At 41.7% G+C, this 20,563-nt stretch overlaps 1 protein-coding gene across 1 annotated transcript in view; it reads left to right on the plus strand.

The window, feature by feature from the left end:
* LOC141055951 (uncharacterized) overlaps positions 1–20,563 on the plus strand; it is a 192,458-nt gene that overhangs the window by 54,229 nt on the left and 117,666 nt on the right. The window contains 5 exon segments of the mRNA XM_073552648.1: positions 17,247–17,396; positions 17,526–17,705; positions 17,793–17,916; positions 17,996–18,093; positions 18,292–18,382. Coding sequence (XP_073408749.1) covers positions 17,247–17,396; positions 17,526–17,705; positions 17,793–17,916; positions 17,996–18,093; positions 18,292–18,382 — 643 coding nt within the window.

A 20,563-nucleotide genomic window follows, 5' to 3' on the forward strand; every position in this document is an offset into this window, starting at 1 on the left:
AAGCAGGAGGATCGGGAGGCAGTCAGCACCGATACTGCTATGGAACCAGTACCAGGCTCTCATGCAGGAGAATGATGAAGAAATACATCAAGAAAAGACTTTCCCACAAAGAACAACCTTGTACGCCTTCAGAATCCTCCTGGATGGAGAAAGAAAAATTTTGTGAAGAAACCGAGAGTTGTGGTCATGGGGGATTCCCTGTTGAGAGGAACAGAGGCCTCTATCTGCAGACCAGATATAACCTCAAGAGAAATGTGCTGTCTTCCAGGTGCAAAAATTAAAGATGTGTTTGACAGAATATTAGGACTCTTCAGACCTACAGATGACTACCCATTCCTGCTAATACAAGTGGGGACAAATGACACCGCAAGAAAGGACCTGGAGAAACGATCTGCAGTGACTTTGAAAACTTAGGTAAGAAAGTGAAAGAACTGTGAGCGCAGGTGGTCTTCTCTTCCATCCTCCCAGTGGATGGCCATGGAACAAGGAGCTGGAATAAGATTCTGCAGGTGAACAACTGGCTACATCGATAGTGCAGTCAGCAAGGATTTGGATTTCTGGATCACGGAGTGAATTACCTATATGATGGACTGCTTGCTAGAGATGTGGTGCACCTTACAAAGACTGGAAAACAAGTATTTGGAAGTCACCTTGCTACACTCATCAGGAGAGCTTTAAACTAGAACAACGTGGGAAGGGAAGCAAAAGGCCAGAAAAAGCCATACACCTGACAAATGCTATTGAGATCTCTGGTATTAGCAGTGGAAAGGAAGAACAAAGACAAAAGAATCTGATTAATAAAAAAATTGGAGAAAGAGAAACCAATTACAAACTAAAATGTTTCTATACTAATGCACAAAGCATGGGAAACAAACAAGGAGAATTGGAACTACTAACACAGGAAAAGAAATATGATGTCATTGGAATCACTGAAACTTGGTGGGACAATACACATGATTGGAATACAAGGCTAGAAGGATACAACTTATTTGCAAGAAACAGACTTCATAAACGAGGAGGAAGTGTCGCATTGTATGTTAAAAAAGTGAACAAGAGAGAACAACGGAAAGGACACCATTGTAGGCATTTACTACAGGCCGCCTGTGCAAGCTGAAGATATGGATGAACTCTTTATGCATCAAATGGCCAAGTTCTCCAAAAAGTATGACATTGTAGTCATGGGAGATTTCAACTATGCAGACATTTGTTGGAATTCTCTCTCAGGCAAAACTAATAGGTCAAGCAAATTCTTATTCTCTCTTGCTGACCACTTTATCTTCCAAAAGGTAGGGGAGAAAACAAGGGGATCTGCTACCTTGGATCTAATCCTTATAAACAGGGAGGAAATGGTTGAGGAGGTAAGAGTGGCTGGGACCCTATGAGTTAACGACCATGCTATTATAGAATTTTGGATAACTAAAGGAGGAAGACATGTTAAGACTCAAAATTCAAGGTTAGATTTCAGTGAAAAAACTAAGGAAAAAGAAAGAGCGCAATAGGGTCTTATCTGGGTGGAAACTGGAAAAAAGACTGATAGAATCTACTCACCCTTTCCAGGAAAGATATAAGCATATAGACCAATGTCAGCTTGCTGCACGCCCGAGGGTCCACTCCGTGACCACCAATATAACTCCTTTTGGATAGAATATCAGGCTAAATGTGCGTTGCTGGACCAGATACAATTACTAGCAAATGAAAAGTTTAACCATTTATTTTCCCAACGCGTTTCAAAGTGTGAACCACTTCTTCCTCAGGGGATGACATGTAGTGAACACATACAACCTTCTCTGATTAAATACATACAGTGTTTGAATTTAGGCGCCAAAGAAACATGTGATAGAGGGACAAGTGTCAAAGATCAAGGGTTAATAGTGCGCTAAAAATGCATTTACAATTATTCTTATTAGTTCTCATTTTAACCTTTTTGTATTCATGTTACAGTGTGTTTTAAAAGGAAAAAGAAAAGAAGAAAAAAGGGACACAACTTCCCCATACCGAAAAAAGATTACATGGGAGGTGAAACGAACTGCCGACAAAAAGTGTCATGGACGAGAGTCACTACCACTAGGCTGGGGAAGATTTCGTTTGGGAAAGGAGGATATATCTCTGAGAGAGAAAAAAAATCCATTAAAAAATGTATTTAATTAAGAATATTAGAATATATAAAAATATGTTATAAAATCACATTTATTAAAAAAACTTATTTATTAAAAAATGTATGAAATGAATAAAAATTATATTAATATATGTGTGAGGAAAAATTATTCTATGAGATTAAGTCTCTAGAAACATCAAAATGGTTCGTGGTGCACCGCAGAGAGAAAGGACTCCCAGAGACGATGTGCAGAAACTACTACATAAGAACGGGATCGCACCCAGAAATCGAAGATACATTTAGTATTAACTATATTTTCAAAGGAAGTAAATGAGGGATATAGTAGATAATAAAAGTCCCTACAGGATTACCTTGTACTGATAAATCCTTATTTTAATGAGAACGCTCTACTAAAAAGAAAGAAAAATATGAAAGACATTCAGTCAGAATATGTCCAAAAAAATTGGTAGAAGAAAAATATGCACTTAAAAATTTCACTTATAAAAAAACTTCGGTAATTTCGTTGAGTCCGTTAGGTTTCAGAGTATTCAATCTATAGATCCAGAACACTTCTTTACGATTTAGTTGTCCAATTCTGTCGGGGTGATCACTGGGTATATGTTCGATAGGGGTAATTCTAAATGCATTATAATTTTTTTCATGTTTTAAAGCAAAATGTCTAGACAGACCGTGCTGCATGAAACCTATTTTGATATTATGTCTATTTGGGAAAATAAATGGTTAAACTTTTCATTTGCTAGTAATTGTATCTGGTCCAGCAGCGCACATTAAGCCTGATATTCTATCCAAAAGGTTAGATTTCAGAAAGGCAGATTTAAAGGGACTCAGAAAGAGAATCGGAGGGATCCAATGGCTGGATGTCCTTAAGGACAAAAATGTCCAAGAAGGATGGGAAATTTTGAAAAATGAGATTCTCAAAGCACAATTGTTAACAATTCCGAAAAAAGGGAAGAATATAGCATTTAAGGAAACCAGGATGGATGAACACAGAACTTAAACATGTGCTAAAAAGGAAGAAAAAAATGTTTATCAAATGGAAAGAGGGAGACATATCTAAAGAAGAATATATTGCTGTCTGCAGAACCTGCAGGGGACGCATCAGATTATCTAAAGCTAACAATGAATTAAGGCTTGCAAGAGACGTCAAAAGCAATAAAAAAAGGATTTTGGGGATATGCCAAAAGAAAAGTCAAAGATGCTATAGAATTCTTACAAGATGAAAATGATGAAATGGTAAGAAAGGATGTTGAGAAGGCTGAACTTTTAAATTCCTATTTTGCGTCTGTTTTCTAGCAGAAAAGAAATGCAACATCAACTGGTCTTCACTGTCCTTTTAAAGGAATAGAAGAATCCAGGCTATCTATAAACAGAAAGATAGTGAGGGAATACTTAGCTAACATAAATGAATTTAAGTCTCCAGGTCCAGATGAATTACACCCCAGAGTACTGAAGGAGATAGCAGAAGAAATTTTTGAATCGCTCTCCATAATATTTGAAAATTCTTGGAGATAAGGAGAAGTCCCAGAAGACTGGAGACGAGCAAATGTTGTTCCTATCTTCAAAAAGGGGAAGAAGGTGGACCCAGGGAACTATAGGCCAGTGAGTCAGACGTCTACACCGGGAAAGATCTTTACACAAATTATTAAACAACATGTATGTATGTACCTGGATAAGAATGAAGTGATTAACCAGAGTCAGCATGGGTTTGTAACTAATAAGTCATGTCAGACTAACTTAATTTCCTTCTATGACAGAATCACTGATTGGGTGGATCAGGGAATTGCTGTATAGTATAACTTGACTTCAGCAAAGCATTTGACAAACTATCTCACACAATCCTTATTGAAAAAATGACTAAGTAAGGAATGGACAAGGCAACTGTCAGGTGGATTCATAACCGGCTTAGTGATTGGACCCAAAGATTAGTCATAAATAGCTGCACATCCAGTTAGAAGAATGTCTCAAGTGGAGTACCACAGGCCTCTGTTCTGGGCCTGGTATTGTTCAACATCTTTATCAATGATTTAGATGAAGGAATTGAGGGTACACTGATTAATTTTGCTGATGACACAAAGCTAGGAGGGATAGCTAATACTATATAGAAGAGAGAGAGGATTCAAAAAGATATAAATAAACGAGCTGTGGGCAGCAACTTACGGAATACTGTGTCCAGTTTTGGGCACCAGATTTTAAAAAAGACATCAACAAACTGGAGCAAGTTCAGAGAACAGCATCCAGAATGGTGACCGGTCTGCAAACCATTTCCTATGAGGAACGGTTACAGGATTTGGGAATGTTTAGCTTGCAAAAAAGAAGACTGAGAGGAGAATTAATAGCTGTCTACATATATCTCAAGGGCTGTCACATTGTAAAAGGATCATCTTTATTCTCATTTGCACAAGAAAAGACTACAAGCAATGGGATGAAACTGAATGGGAGGAGACACAGATTAGATATTAGAAAACACTTTTTGACAGTGAGGGTGATCAATGAGTGGAACAGGCTGCCACGAGAGGTGGCGATTTCTCCTTCAATGGAAGTCTTCAAACAGAGGCTGGACAGACATCTGTCTGGGATGATTTAGTGAATCCTGCTTTGAGCAGGGGGTTGGACCAGATGACCCAGGGGTCGCTTCCAACTCTACCATTCTGTGATTCTCTTGATTCTATGTGAAGAGCACAGGGCACCAATGTCGAATCTGCTAATCTTGGTGTTCTCTGGCAAATGCCAATCGCTCTGCATGGTGTTGGGCTGTAAGTACGACACCTACTTGTGGATGTTGGGCCCTCATACCACCTTCATGGAGTCTGTTTCTGACAGAGCAGACACATGGATGTTAGTGGCTTGCTGGAGGTCATTTTACAGAGTTCTGGCACTGCTCCTCCTGTTCCTCCTTTCCCCAAGGAAGAGGTAGTGGTCCTGCTGCTGAGTTGTTGCCCCCTTATGTCCACCTCCACATCTCCTGGTGTACTGGCCTGTCCCCTGATATCTGCTCCATGCTCTGGACACTGTGCTGACAGACACAGCTACTCCTTTTGCCTTATCTTGCATTGATGTGCCATATGACAACTTCTGCAACTTCTGTGGGTTGTAGTCACTGCCTCATGCTGCTGTATCTCTTGGTATGAGAGCAATGACAAAATGTAAAAGTGACCAAAACAACAGTCAAAAAGGATGAGAACAGAGAAATGGTCTCTGGTCACCATCTTCAGATCCACTCCTTTATAGGAGCAGGAGAAATTGATTCACAATCAGTGTTGGTTTATTTCTGGACAGGTTGATTTCACAGAAGTTTGATTAACTTGGAGTTACATTGTGTTGTTTAAGTGGTTCTTTTAGTTTTTTTGAGCAGTATGTATATATACACATATATATATATATATATATATATATATATATATATATATATATATATATATCAGTTGTGGTCAAAAGTTTACATACCCGGCAGAATTTTTGCTTTCATGGCCTTTTTTCAGAGAATATGAATGATAACCCAAAACATACAAATGACCCTGATCAAAAGTTCACATACCCCATTTCGTAATGCCGTGTATTGCCCTCGCTAACATCAATGACAGCTTGAAGTCTTTTGTTGTAGTTGTGGACAGGATTCTTTATTTTCTTAGATGGTAAAGCTCCCACTCTTCTTGGCAAAAAGCCTCCAGTTCCTGTAAATTCCTGGGCTGTCTTGCATGAACTGCGTGCTTGAGATCTCTCCTTAGTGGCTCAATGATATTGAGGTCAAGAGACTGAGATGGCAATGACAGGTCGGCTTGGCCTTGTGTTTTGGATCGTTGTCATGTTGGAACGTCTAAGTACATTCTATGAGCAGCTTCCAGGCTGATGATTGCAAATTTGCCTCCAGTATTTGCTGATAACATGCTATTGCTTTCCCAATGACTCACAATCCAGAACCATCAGTGGCTGGATGAAAAATGCAAGAGTCTGTCTGGATCCCAGAAACTCACTCAGCTTTTATGCACACACACTGATGACAAGCAAACAGGTCACAGGTGAGGATATTACCTTTAGTAGGCATTCATAACCCATTTGTGTCAACTTCTGTGCATGTTATCAGGCCAAAAATGGCTTCACCCACACCCAACCACTAACCATGAGTGGAGAAAAAGTTTTGGTGTTATCATTCATATTCTCTGAAAAAGGCAGAGAAAGCAAAAATTCTGCCAGGGTATGTAAACTTTTGAGCACAACTATTAAATAAATAAATAAATGTGTATATATATATATATATATAGTGTTAAAAGTTGTAAGGGCGGGGTAGTATGGACAAATTTCTGCAGATTTTTGTTATACATTTGGCTGGTATAAATTGGCCGGGATATTTATCTTTTTATTTATGATTTATTTTTACATATTATTTGAGCATTATATGTTGCTATTATTTGTTCTTTGAATTTTGATTGTATTTTGTTATTTTTAGCCTTCTATAGTGATTTTTGTTCTACATTATGTGAGCACTGTATATTGGTCTGTTGTTTTGTTTTTTTTAAATCTTAAGCACTGTGTATTGATTTTAGTTGAAGGTATTTTTTGGTAAATATTGGTATTTTTGGTATATAGGTAATTTTTGAGCACTGTATACAGGCATTAATTGCTGGGAAATTCTTTCACTGTATTTTGGTATTGTTAGGTTTTCATTATTTGAGCACTGTATATTGGAATTATTTCACTGTGTAGTGATGTGTTACTGTGTATGTGTTGTGTGTATTCAGTATTTGTTGTCTGTATTGTATGTTTAATATCCTTATTGTGTACTTGTAAAGTGTATTTGAGGTGTTAGTGTGTTTTTGTTGTCTGTATTGTGTAATTATTTGTATTGTGAGTTTGATGTCTGTATTGTGTGTTTTTCTTTATTGTGTATTTGAAGTATTTATTATGTTTTTTTTATGTATTTGTTGATATTAATTGTGTGGATCCATGATGTTGTAAAGCTATGCTGTCTGCTGTGTATTTTCCCATCAGGGATATTCCAGGTGGACAGGTATCAACTGAGGTATCAAACTAAGCAGTTTGCTCAGTGCCAGCGTGGGCAGCTGGACATTGTGGAATGAAGCTGTTTGTATTGACATCATCCAACTCTGATTCAGTATAGCTCCTTCACGGGAGCCACATTACTGCACAGAGGAAAGGTCTGGCAAGTTACTACCATATTATGCCGAGAAAACTTGATGGAGAGTGCAACTAATGGAATCCGATAGTGTCACAGTTCCACCTCTCAGTGTGTCTGGGATGCGGTTACTGACAGCTCGGCCGTCCAATCTGGTATAGTGGTGCGCTGAAGCTGTCAGTACTTTGACTAAATATAGAAAGACTTGGCACTCAACTTCAGAAAGAATGCTGGTATATTTAATGCAGCCAAAATAAATAAGTAAACGTTTCGGCCACAAACGGCCTTCATCAGTTTGCTATGGATATAAATAAAACATACAAATCATGTAAATACATGTGAATCCATAGGTACAAAATTGTGCATAACAAAAGAAAAAAAAAAAAAAAAGTATATACAAAAGCGTAATGTATGAGGCAATGGTCATCTTAAATAAAGAGACAGCTGAAATTGGGCAAAAAACCCTACAGTGACAATTGCGCAGGTACTTTGACAGCTTGGCCATCCAATCTGAGACTGTGAAGCTTCGGCTGTCTCGTGTTCATTATTCCAGTTATTGGCCATGCTTCTTAACTGAGCTGAGTTTCCCAGAACACTGCCAGACGTATATTCATCTTGTGAGGTTTGTTGCTGTGCTTTCCTGTGCCTTGAGTTCTGTATGCTTGATCTGTTGCCTGACCTTGGACTTTGTTCTGACCATCCGCCTGTTTAACCACTTCAGCTCTGATCTGTTATCCTCCCGATACTCGAAATGTTACCTGACTACAATTTTGTCTCTTCCTTCTGTTTGACATACCCTCCTGGCTTCTGACCTTGGATTCCTTGACCACTCTGACTCACGGCTTGGCCGTGAGAAGTGACTAGCGTCACATTATGTCTGGCCACTACGTTTTTCTTTTTCACCAGTATAGATCCTGTTCACTCCCTTTGTGACCAGGTGGAGAATTTGAGGCAGGTGACTCAGGATCTGGCAAAGGATTGCCAGAGTCTGAAGTCATCACAATTTCAGTTGCAGGGTCAGATAAATAACTTGATGAAGACCTCCCATGACCCCCCCACTGCTGGCAGTGGATGTGACGTCAGTACCCTCTGATGTACAGTTGGTCTCTCCCGAACCTGTCATATCCCTCCCTGAATAGGGTATTTAGGGAGAGCTGTAAGTTTTTTTTTACCCTGCGCCCCTGTTCGTCAGGGGAGGAGTTCCAGCGGGTGGGAATAATCATGTCCCTACTGTGAGGGGGTCCTCAGACCTGGGCATTTTATTTGTCCCCACAAGCCCCAGAACGGTTTTCCGTTGATGCCTTTTTAGACAGTTTAGGTCTTATATAAGATAAACCCGACAGAATCCAGGTCGCGGACGCTAAGATCATGTACCTGGCATGAACCTGGCACAGGGGCGTCTCACAGCTGAGAACTACTGTACTGAGTTCCGGCAATGGTCCAATGAAGTTCTATGGAATGATACTGCTCTCTGGTGCCAGTTCCAAAGAGGCCTTTCCAAGACACTCAAGGATGCTCTGGTCCTCTATGACGCCCCTTGTCCTCTGATGGAGGCTATGGGAATGGACCACAGAATCCGTGAGAGACATGGTGAACAGCAGGCTGCATGTTATACTTCCCCGGAGTTTGTCCATTTACGTAAGGTTAGAGTTTCCAGTCTTCGAGTTGCGGAGAGAAGACGGAGACAAGATCTCGGACTCTGTCTATACTGTGGTCTCTCTGGACATTTTCTTAAGAATTGCCCAACTCGTCCTCAAGCCAAAAAACCATTGGGCGAACGTCTGAGTCTGGGTGATGACCGAGGAGCTCACTCAAACTCCCAGGTGCCTTTTTCTTCCTCTGATAAATTACTGATAAATACGATGATTTCCTTCGAGAACCAGGTGTTATCAACATTGGCATTCATTGACTGTGGGTCTGCTGCTAACTTTATTGATTTGGGACTGGTTCTGATGTTAGGGTTAGGGACAGTTAGTTTAGAAAGACCCATTCAAATCATCGCCCTTGACAAGACACCGTTAGCTCACAATTTGGTCAAGAGAGCAACAGTGGATTTCACTCTCCAAGTGTGGGCACTCCACTCTGAATCCATCTCCTGCTTTTTGTTGGATAATTTACCTGCTGGATTGGTAATGGGGTTTTCATGGTTGCAGATTAACAATCCAGTTATTGATTGGTGTCTGAAGGAAATTTTGAAATGGAGCCCCAACTCTTCCAAAACATGTCTAAAAAATGTACAAATATGCTCCGCTAGTCTGGAGGGTCTTCTGGGGTTACTGAAGGACTTTGGAGATGTGCTCTTGGAAAAAGAGGCGGAGATATTACCTCCCCATCGTCCCTATTATTGTGCTATTGATCTTATTCCTACGCCAAATTGCCAAAAGCTCGCCTTTACAATTTGTCTGGGCCTGAACGGACCGCTATGAAAGAATATGTTAAAGAAAGTTTATGGAAGGGTCATATCCATCCTTCCTCCTCCCCTGTAGCTGCTGGATTTTTCTTTGTTAAAAATAAAGATGGGGGGTCTCCGGCCTTGCCTTGATTTCCGAGAACTAAACAAGATCACGGTTAAAAATACTTACCCACTTCCACTCATCCCCAACTTATATAATCAGCTTCTGGGGGCCAGAGTGTTTTCAAAACTTGATTTTATAGGGGCTTACAATTTGAAACACATCCGGAAGGGTGATGAGCGGAAAACGGCGTTTTTAACATCTGTAGGTCTTTTTGAAAACTTTGTCATGCCTTTTGGATTATCTAATGCACCTGTTGTGTTTCAAAATTTTATGAATGATATTTTCTCTGATTGCATCAGAAGATATGTTGTGATTTACCTCAATGACATTCTAATTTTTTTCCCAGACTTGTACACTCACCAGGAACATGTCTTGCATTGTGTTACAGAGACTGACGGAGAACTCTCTGTTTGTTGCTGAATTAGAGAAATGTGTTTTTTCTGTTCAGGAAATCTTTCTTGGGATTAATCTCATCAGCAGAAGAGTTTAAAATGTACCCTGGAAAGGTGCAAGCCATAATTGATTGGGTTCAACCTTGTGATCTTAAGGCTTTGCAGCATTTTCTGGGATTCACCAACTATTATAGAAAATTTATCAAGGGGTTTTCACAAATTGCTAAACCACTTATTGACCTTACACGTAAGGGGGCGAATCTCAAGGTTTGGTCGCCGGGTGCTATCAGGGCTTTTGAAAGATTGAAAGAGTGTTTTATGTCCGCACCCATTCTGATCCAACCTGATCTCCAAGAACCGTTCATTGTCAAGGTAGATGCTTAGTAGATCTGAGTGGGGGCAGTCTTATTGCAGGGGCCCAAAACTGACTAACCTGCGTCCATGTGTTTTTCTTTCTAAAAAATTTTCACCAGCGGGAGAGAAATTATGATGTTGGGAATCGGGAGTTACTTGCTGTCAAATTGCCTTTGAGGATTGGAGGCATTTTTTGGAGGGGGCTGTTCATCCAGTTACGGTGATCACGGATCACAAGAATTTAGCTTACATTGAATCGGCTAAAAGGTTAACACCTAAACAAGCCAGATGGTCCTTGTTTTTCTCTCGGTTTAATTTTTCTTTTACTTTCAGGCCAGGGTCTAAGAAAGTGAAAGCTGACGCTTAATCTTGTAGTCTAGTTTCCATTTCTCCTCCAGAACCTCTGTCCTCCATTATTCCTCAGGGTATTGTGGTGTATATAGTAACCTCAGAATTGGAAGAGAAGATTCCTAAAGTCCAGTCGTTGGCTCCTTCCACGTCCCCAGGGTCTAAGTTATTTGTGCCTGTGTACCTAAGATTGCGGGTGTTACAGGAATTTCATGATTTCGTTTCAAGTGGTCATCCTGGGGTTACTGCCACAAAGAAAGGCATTGCTAGACATTTTTTGTGGCCATGCATGCATAGTGATATTATAGATTTTGTATCTGCTTCTGAAGTCTGTGCACGCGCCAAAGTCAGTCATAGCCGGCTGGCTGGGGAATTGGCTCCATTTTCTATTCCTGAAAGACCATGGACTCATTTGTCCATGAATTTCATTACAGATTTACCTCTGTCTGATGAAAAGACTGCGATCTGGGTGGTAGCTGATCGAGTCATCAAACAAGCTCATTTTGTTCCTTTGTGAGGATTACCTAATGCGGAGACACTCTCCAGGCTGCTTATTTCTCATATTGTAAGGTTACATGGCATCCCTCTGAACATTGTGTCTGATAAGGGAGTACAGTTTTCCTCTAAATTTTGGAGAGCTTTTTGCAGTAAACTAGGGATTGACTTGTCTTTTTCATCTGGTCATCACCCTGAAACCAATGGTCAGACTGAGATGACAAATCATTCTTTGACACAAATTTTTAGGCGCTTTGTGGCAGCTCGACAGGAGGTTTGGTCTTTGTTTTATACCTCTCGCTGAGTTTGCTTTTAACAGTCGAGTAAATCAATCTACTGGGACCTCACCGTTCTTCTGTAATTATGGTTTTCATCCCCATTTTGGTGAATTTTCTAGGAACAGTTCTGAATGCCCTCTGGTGGAGGTCGCCGTGTAGAGACTTGGGGATGTCTAGAGGGAGATTCAATAGAATATTGGGACTGCCCAGATTCGCCAAAAACTAAAGGCAGATAGAAGACTTTCAGTGGGTCCTGTTTTTAAGATTGGTGATAAGGTTTGGTTGTTTTCTAGAAATATTAAACTTAAAGTGCCGTCGGTGAAGTTGGGTCCAAAGTTCTTTGGTCCATATGAGATCCTGGAAGTGGTCAATCCTGTGGCATTTAGGTTAAAGCTTCTTCCATCCATTCACATCCCTTACGTATTCCATAAATCCCTATTTAAGGAGTATGTCCCTTCTGCTTTGTTTCCCTCATCCCCACCTTCTCCCCTTTCAGTGGACGGCGGCCTGGAGTATGAGGTTCAGAAGGTTCTGGATTCTTGGTGGGTCCGTAATTCCCTCCAGTACCTCATTCACTGGAGGGGATAGGACAAGAGAAGAGATCCTGGGTCCCTTCTCGAGATGTGAAGGCCGATCGGTTAGTTAGGGCCTTCCATCTAAAATTCCCTGGGAAGCCTGGGGGTCTGGTGGCCCCCCAGAGGAGGGGGTACTGTCACAGTTTCACCCCTCAGTGTGTCTGGGATTTGGTTACTGACAGCTCGGCCGTCCAATCTGGTATAGGGGTGTGCTGAAGCTGACAGTACTTTGATTGACCGCAAGGAAGTTTTGTTGCTGATATCGCTTGGTCGAAATGGAAAATCAAAAGCGGCAGAGATGTCATAAAGTTCGGAACTTTGAACGTATGAACAATAAATCAAGGAAACTCGACATCGTTATAGCCGAAATGGACAGAACAGGATTCAACTTACTTGGTATTAGCAAACTAAGATGTCCTCAATCTGGTCATTTCCAGTCAAACCAACATTGGGTCTACTATTCTGGCAATGATAATCGAAAAAGAAATGGTGTCGCTTTTATTTTCAATCGAACATTCGCTATTATTGTCCTAAAATACAATGCAGTCAGTGATTTGGGTAACAGAAGAGACCCTAAAGATCATCAAAGAAAGAGGAAAGACAAAAGGTAACAACCAGGATGCAGACAATATCAGTAAAAGACTAAAGAGCAGACAAAGAACTTTATTACCAAAATATATGGACAGAGATAAAAAGTGAATATCTGAAGGGCAAGACCAGGAAGGCATACCAAAGATCAAAGAGATACTACAAAAGTTTCAACCAAAAGTGGGAATGTTGTAAAACGCCAATGGGAACAAGCTAACATTGCCAGAACAGATCAAGGAAAGATGGAAATAATACAGTGAGCACCTCTATAAGAACAACTCAGTGATATGAGAAGAAATGGAGACTGAAAATGATACCAAACATCTTAAAAGACAAAGTCATTGCTGCTATAGCGCTTCTGTAAAACAACAAAGCTCCTGGCTGTGACAATATTCCAATATTGCTAATAAAGTCTTCTGAAGCAGCAGATAATGTCATCACGTGCCTGTGTCAACAGATAAGGACAACTAGTAAATGGCCCAAGGACTGGACAAAATCCTTGTTTATTTCTATTTTTATGTGAATAAAGATGTTTCAGGGCGCTTCCTTCAGAGGATCCTTAACCCAATATAGAATAAGAGGGTTATATAGCAAAAGGACCAAGTATCTCTCATGTTGAATCAGATGACATTTTATTGGCTATGTGCAGCAAATAAAAAACTTTATAAAAGACGAATAGACAATAAAAACTTATTTGAAAAATTCAATGTGTTTCGGCTATGTTGAATCAGATGATATTTTATTGTCTATTAGTCTTTTATAAAGTTTTTTATTTGCTGCCCATAGCCAATGAAATATCATCTGATTCAACATCAAACTTTTCCTAGTGTTGTGCCTCCTTGCAAAACCACACCAAGTGAGCAAGATTCAAGTGCTACTTTTCTCACTAAGCAAGATTTACTCATTTACTATATTAGATAGCGCTCTCCCTCTTTTTCCCCTCATCCTCTCTTTCCCAGGACCTATTTCTACTGTGGAAACAATTGGACTATTGCACTCATACCTTATGCCAGCAAATTATATTGAAGACCCTACAAAGATGGCTACAGCCTTATTTTGACAAAGAACTGCCAGAAGAACAAGCAGGATTCAGAAAAGCCAGAGGAACAAATGATGTAATCGCTAACATTAAATGGATAACGTAAAAGGCCAAATAATACAACAAGGAGATCTATTTTTGCTTCATCGACTACAGCAAAGCCTTCAACTGTGTTGATCATCAGAAACTTTGGAATTCTATGAAGAATATGGCTATTCCAAACCATCTGATTAATCTCATTAGGAACCTTTTACATTGACTAACGAGCAACAGTCCAAATGGAACATGGCAACACAGCATAATTAAAAGTAGATTGAAGCGTCAGACAAGGCTGCATCCTGTCACAATTCCTCTTCAATTTATATTTAGAGGCTATTTTCAGGAAGGCTGTACTTGCCGAAAAATAAGAAGGAATGAAAATCATGAATATGCATTGCTCTCCACTCCCATAGATGTAGAGCGCATATTCATTACCTTAATGAGCGGGGCAAGGCGATCGCTCAGCAGGAAGAGTTGCAGGCGCTGGCGGCCGAAACGAGATGCAGTGCCAGCATCCAGGGTGCGCAGGTAGGTGAGTATGATGTTTGTTTGTTTTTTCAATAGGAAACATGCAAACAGGGATAGGGGATAAAAAGCCATGCATACAGGGACAGGACGGGGGAGGCATGCATACAAAAATAGGGACAGGGGAGACATGCATACCAGGACAGGGACGGGGAACCATGCATACAATGACAGGGATGGGGAGGCATGAATACAATGACAGGGAAGGGGGAGGCATGCAGACAGGAACGGGGAGGCATGCATACAATGACAGGGACAGGGGAGGCATGCATACAATGACAGGGACGTGGAGGCATGCATACAGGGATGGGGAGCCATGCATATGTAGGTAACAGCAGGTACGCAGGATGCAGTGACGAGACGCGAGACTGGATTGAACTTTGGCTAGAGAACTTTTATAAATTTAAGCCACTAGGGCTATGCTAAGCAACCAAAACACAATAACAGCTATTGTCCTCGCAGGGACTCTGCACAAACAAACACTTTCAGAGAGAACACGACTAACCCGGCAAAAGCCGGTTGCTATAGGGCCACGATATGGCCGAATACAGGTCCTTATTTTCTATAGTGTCACTTATCCATCCTGACGTCCCTCGGCGTCTCTGATGAGGCTGCTTTGGTGTCGCAGCCGCTGGGCCCAGCTGCTGAAGAACTGTCGCAATCTTTGGGCGCCCCGGTGCCCAGGAGGAGTTCGGGCACAACAGGCCCTGAGGAAGTCCTTTGATGACGTAACCCCCTGTAGAAACAGCGGGGTTCTGCTTGTAAGCGAGTTCAATGAGACTCCAGTCTCCAAGCAGGGTTGTATCGCAGTTACCAGGAGTGGCGGTTGGCAGGCCACGTGTACGGCCTGGGCCTAAGCAAAGAGTTTCTCTTTAGGCGAGGAATAGGCCCCAACTGCCGACTGCAGCGGAGTGACGTCAACTACGGGTGATGATGAACAGGCCGCAGCCGCGGGCTGAAGCGGGGCGGTAGCGGGCAGCCCGCAGCCGCGGGCTGGAGTGAAGCGGCAGAGGCTGCGAGGGGCGGCGGACAGGCCGCAACCGGCTGGAGCACAGCGGTAACAGCTGCGGACGACCGTGGGCAGGTAGTGACCCCGGATTGGAGTGAAGCGGCAGTCTCTTGTTGGTAAGTTCAGCACTTACTCTCCGCAGGTCACTGTAAGTCTCCCCTGTGCCGCTGGTCTCCTCTCTGGTCACCGTCTGTCACTCTGGCTCTCTCAAACTCCCACAGTCTCTTTCTTTGTTTCTGCCGTTCCGCCAAATGACTCCCCTGCGCGCTTCATGTCCTTTTTATACTCGCCCCTCCCCTTGCTGTCCTGTCACTCCCAGCAGTCCACTCTCCTCCGTTCCCCGGGTACAGTTCCCTTAGGAACCTAGATGGCGGTCCCCTTGATTCCGGCCCGGACACCCTGTGGGGGCCCTTCTCCCTACACATACAATGACAGGGACATGGGAGGCATGCGTACAATGACAGGGAAGGGAGAGGCATGCATACAATGACCGGGAGGGGAGGCATGCATAGAATGACAGGGAAGGGGAGGCATGCATACAATGACAGAGCCATGCATACCAGGACAGGGATGAGGGGACAATGCATACCTGGCTTATACTCGAGTCAATAAGCTTACCCAGTTTTACTCGAGTATATACGGTAATCACATTGTAGCCTTGCTGTTGGTATTATTGCACTTTTTATTTTATTTTTATTACCAGCATACTGAGGCTTGATTCTGATCTATATTTTTGTCTCATGTACTGTACCAATATCTAGAGGTTGTTTATTCCTATATCTACGTCCCAAACGTTATGTTTATTCTGTGCACCGCTGCATTGGTTTCAGCTGGTCTACATATTTGTATCTTTTATGTATGATTTTTTTTGACAATTAATAAACTGTTCAATTTTTATACTTCATTATTTGGTCGTGTGTGCACAATTTCTTTATTTGATTTATGCTTCTCTAATTAGTGCTGTCCTTGCATGGAATGTATATCAGTTTAAGTGGACAGCCATTCCTTGGTAGGTTTTCAGTTGTGCCATACTCCTTCCAGCTTTGGATGATGGATTGAACAGCGCTGTGTGAGATCTTCGGAGCTTTTTTTTTTTTTTATAACCTAACCCTGCTTTACTCTACTCCAACTTTATCCCTGACCTGTCGGGTGTGTTCCTTAGTTTTCATAATGCTGTTTAATCCTTATTAAGGTGCTGAAAGAAATCTTTGAAGCCTTCACAGAACAGCTTTAGTTTTACCAAGGACAAATTACACACATGTGGACTCCATTTACTAATTCTATGACTTCTGGTCACTCAGGATTTTATTTAGCAGTATCAGACTACAAGGAGCTGAATACAAATGCATGTCACAATTGTTAGATTTATATTTTTAAAATAATAATAAAAAAATGGATCCTTTCCTTTACACTTCACGGAGTATGAATTTTTATCAAGGCCCTGTATGTAGTGCTGCCTTATATATTGCCAAGAGGATACAACACAGAGGTGCATTAGGCAATTTCACAAGCAATTCCCAACAGGCAGTCTGTAAAAAGTGAGTATTAAACAGATGCCATGTATATGCTGCCAAATTTTTTTTTCTCAAATTCATTCTTTTAAATGTCTGAGTTTTGTCTACAAACTGGCCCAGAGTAGAACACTTCTTACTCTTTTTTTTTTTTTTAGTGAACAGGACATAACTAAATTGCTATGGGCCTCAGGGTAACTTTTGCACCTGGGTGCCATACATGTCAGCTTCTTTTCTGCTGCCAGTGATTGAATTTAAAGTGTCCAGTGCTGTGTTTTTAAATGGGATTCTTTATGATGTTACTTATTAGCTCATCTTCTTCCCATTCAGGTCTCTACAATATCTTATCCTCTCAGTGAAGATCTTCAATATAAAAGAATTTTCCTGAATGACCCGTCAAGGATGGAAAGGAAAAGTGACAAGATGGTGGAGAGGATATTACACCTCACCCTAGAGATCCTCTTCCGTCTTACTGGAGAGGTGAGAGATTCTGATGATGTCACATTACATCATTCTTATCTATGGGAATAACAGATGGACAGAACTGGAGAGGTGAGGACTCTGGAAATGTCTGTAGTGAGATTTATTAATGTGTCTCTCCATAACCAGGATTACACCGTAGTGAAGAAGACCTCTAGTGAGCGCTGTCAGGACCCTGTGTCTGAGGGATGGAGAAGACCCCTGAGCCCAATCACGGGGCCTCCACCTCACCCCCTGATACATGAGGACATCAATGACCAAAAGATCCTAGAACTCACCTACAAGATGAATGAGCTGCTGACTGGAGAGGTGACACTGCTGGGAATGCTGGGACATTATAAAGTAACGCTATGAAGGGATCGGGGGGATGATGGATGGTATCATTGTATGTGTCAGGTTCCTGTAAGGTGTCAGGATGTCGCCGTGTATTTCTCTATGGAGGAGTGGGAGTATTTAGAAGGTCACAAAGATCAGTACAAGGAAGTCATGATGGAGGATCCCCAGCCCCTCACATCACCAGGTAATAGATGGGAGTAAATACAACATATAATTATCTGTATGTAAAGAATGAGTTCAGTCCCTGTATGTGTTTTCTCCAGATCTATCCAGTAAGAGGACAACACCAGAGAGATGTCCCCGTCCTCTTCTTCCACAGGACTGTAAACAAGAAGATCCCAATGTTCCTCAGCATCATCAGGTAGATGGAGAGAAGGTGTCATGAGATCTCCCCTATGATGTGTAGACGGCTGTGAAGGTCTTGTGCTCAGTCTTGTTTTATCCACCAGTATTATATGCTTTATACTTGTGTAATGAGAACGGTGGAGATGGCAGGATTAGAACTGACCATAGATGTGACTTCTCCATCTGTCTGTGACGTTTATAATATTTGTTTAAGGATGAAGATCTGACCCATAGTAATACTACAGAGACATATGTAAGGGATGATGAGCGGTGTGAAGAGGAGATTCTTTCAGATGACAGGGCAGGTGAGTATTAGGCTGTATATTTCACTTATTTACTGGTTGGTACAAATGTGTTTGATTCTATTGAATTTGTACTATTTTCTGCATCACAATGTATTCTAAATGAAAGCAATGCCTTATTTTAGCTATGAGAAGTAAAATTTTGTGGGGCATCTGTTTAATGTCTTTCTAAATTTTAATTCTGTGCTGGGTAGGCTGACCTTCTAAGGGAAGGACATTGGAAGCTGTGAAGAAGCAATGATTCTTAACTGTTCAAAAATTATCCCATTTTGTGAGTTTTTTTTGTTAGATGTAACCTTTGCAGGTCAGGGTTCCATCTCATGAGCAGCACAGTATGGAACATAATAGACAGGCAAAAGATTTCTGGCTGTTAGGCTACTTTCACACTTGCATTTTTTTGCTGCGCGTTTTTTGCGCACACAAACGCATGAAAAAAACGCATCATGCGTTTGTGTGCGTTTTTTGCGGGTTTTTGAGCATTTAAAAAAATAACGCTTGCGTTTTTTTGGGCATACGTGCTCATTACAATGCGCACGTATGCGCACTGTGATAAAACACTCCAGGATCGCCTTTGCTGGGGTCAAAGGTCACATGCGTTCAGCATGAAACTCAGGCGCACAGCCTGGATTCGGGTATAACTGACACTGGGTCAGGTTTATTAACGGTGAAAGCAATGCATAAAGGAAATAAAACATAAAAGAAATCCTTGCCTGTCCGGCACTAACTAAACAGTGGACAACCTAACTACCAACTGGCGGGCTTCTCCCGTCCAGCCAAACCACAGTTGCAGTGGGCACTGCTTTCACTCACGTGTGTCTCTCACACAGACAGGCTCTCTGTGTTCCCAGGCTGAGACACTCACACAACCACCTGGCATCCTTTTATATCCACCTCCCATTATTCATTAGCAAGCAGGTGCGATACTGACCAGACTAGGCCACATAGGAAAGGTATCTGGGCGAGATATACCTGCCTTCATCCACTATTCCCACATGATTCTCACAGCACCCATAGACTAGAATGGGTGCTTTGCTGTAAAAAAAACGCATTGCGTGCGCATGCGTTTTTTGGGGGCAAATCGGACGCACAAAAAATGCAACAGGATGCATTTTGTGCGCCCGAGCGCACACTACAAAAAAACGCATGCGCATACAAACGTGTGTGTACGCGCACATATGCGCACCCATGTTAAAGTATAGGGAAAAAACGCATGCGTTCTTTTGCGCTAAAACACAGCGCAAAAAAACGCAAGTGTGAAACCAGCCTTAAAGGGCATTAGCAGCAGAAGTAGTACAGTCTGAAATATATCAGACAGGCAGGAGATGTCTTTATCACTGGCTACGGTACAGGTTGGATCATGATGAAAAGGCAAGCAGTAGCATCATTGGTTTGTTGATAAAGAACCAGTGCCGCCTGTCCCCACTGGTATATCTAATAATTAGAGATAGCTGTGTTAATCACTTGTCCTAGCCATGCTTGGCTACCTTCCCATACGACCGCAGCCCATTGCTGTGCTCTGCCATCGAGTTTTACATGTTGCCTGATGCATTTCTGTGACATCATCTTCCCAGGCCAGATAGAGATACAGCCTTGTCTTAGTGTTGAGATTTCAGAGTGCCTAACTACATCAGGGACAAAATTGTAGACTTGCACAATGCTGGGATGGGCTATAAGACAATAGGCAAGCAGTTTGGTGAGAAGGCAGCTACTATTGGCACAATTGTTGGAAAATGGAAGAAACACAAGATGACTGCCAATCTTCCTAGGTCTGGGGCTCCATGCAAGTATAATTCTGGGAATGGTCAGTAATCAGCCCAGAACTATACGGGAGGACCTGGTCAGTGACCTGAAGAAAGCTGGGACCACAGTCTCAAACATTACAATTATTAACACACTAAGCCATCATGGATTAAAATCCTGCAGGGAACGTAAGGTCCCCCTACTCACGCCAGCATGTGTACAGGCCCGTTTGAAGTTTGCCAATGATGATCTGAATGGTCCAGAGGAGGCATGGTAGAAGGTCATGTGGTTAGATGAGACCAAAATAAAACATTTTGATATCAACTTCACTTGCTGTGTTTGGAGGAGGATGAGCACAACCCAAGAAAATCGTCCCAACCTTAAAGCATGGTGAGGAAAACATGATACTTTAGGGGTGATTTTCTGCAAAAAGGACGGCTGCAC

Source organism: Dendrobates tinctorius, unplaced genomic scaffold, assembly GCF_039654945.1.
Source record: "Dendrobates tinctorius isolate UK_male_01 unplaced genomic scaffold, ASM3965494v1 ptg000192l, whole genome shotgun sequence".
NCBI lineage: Eukaryota > Metazoa > Chordata > Amphibia > Anura > Dendrobatidae > Dendrobates > Dendrobates tinctorius.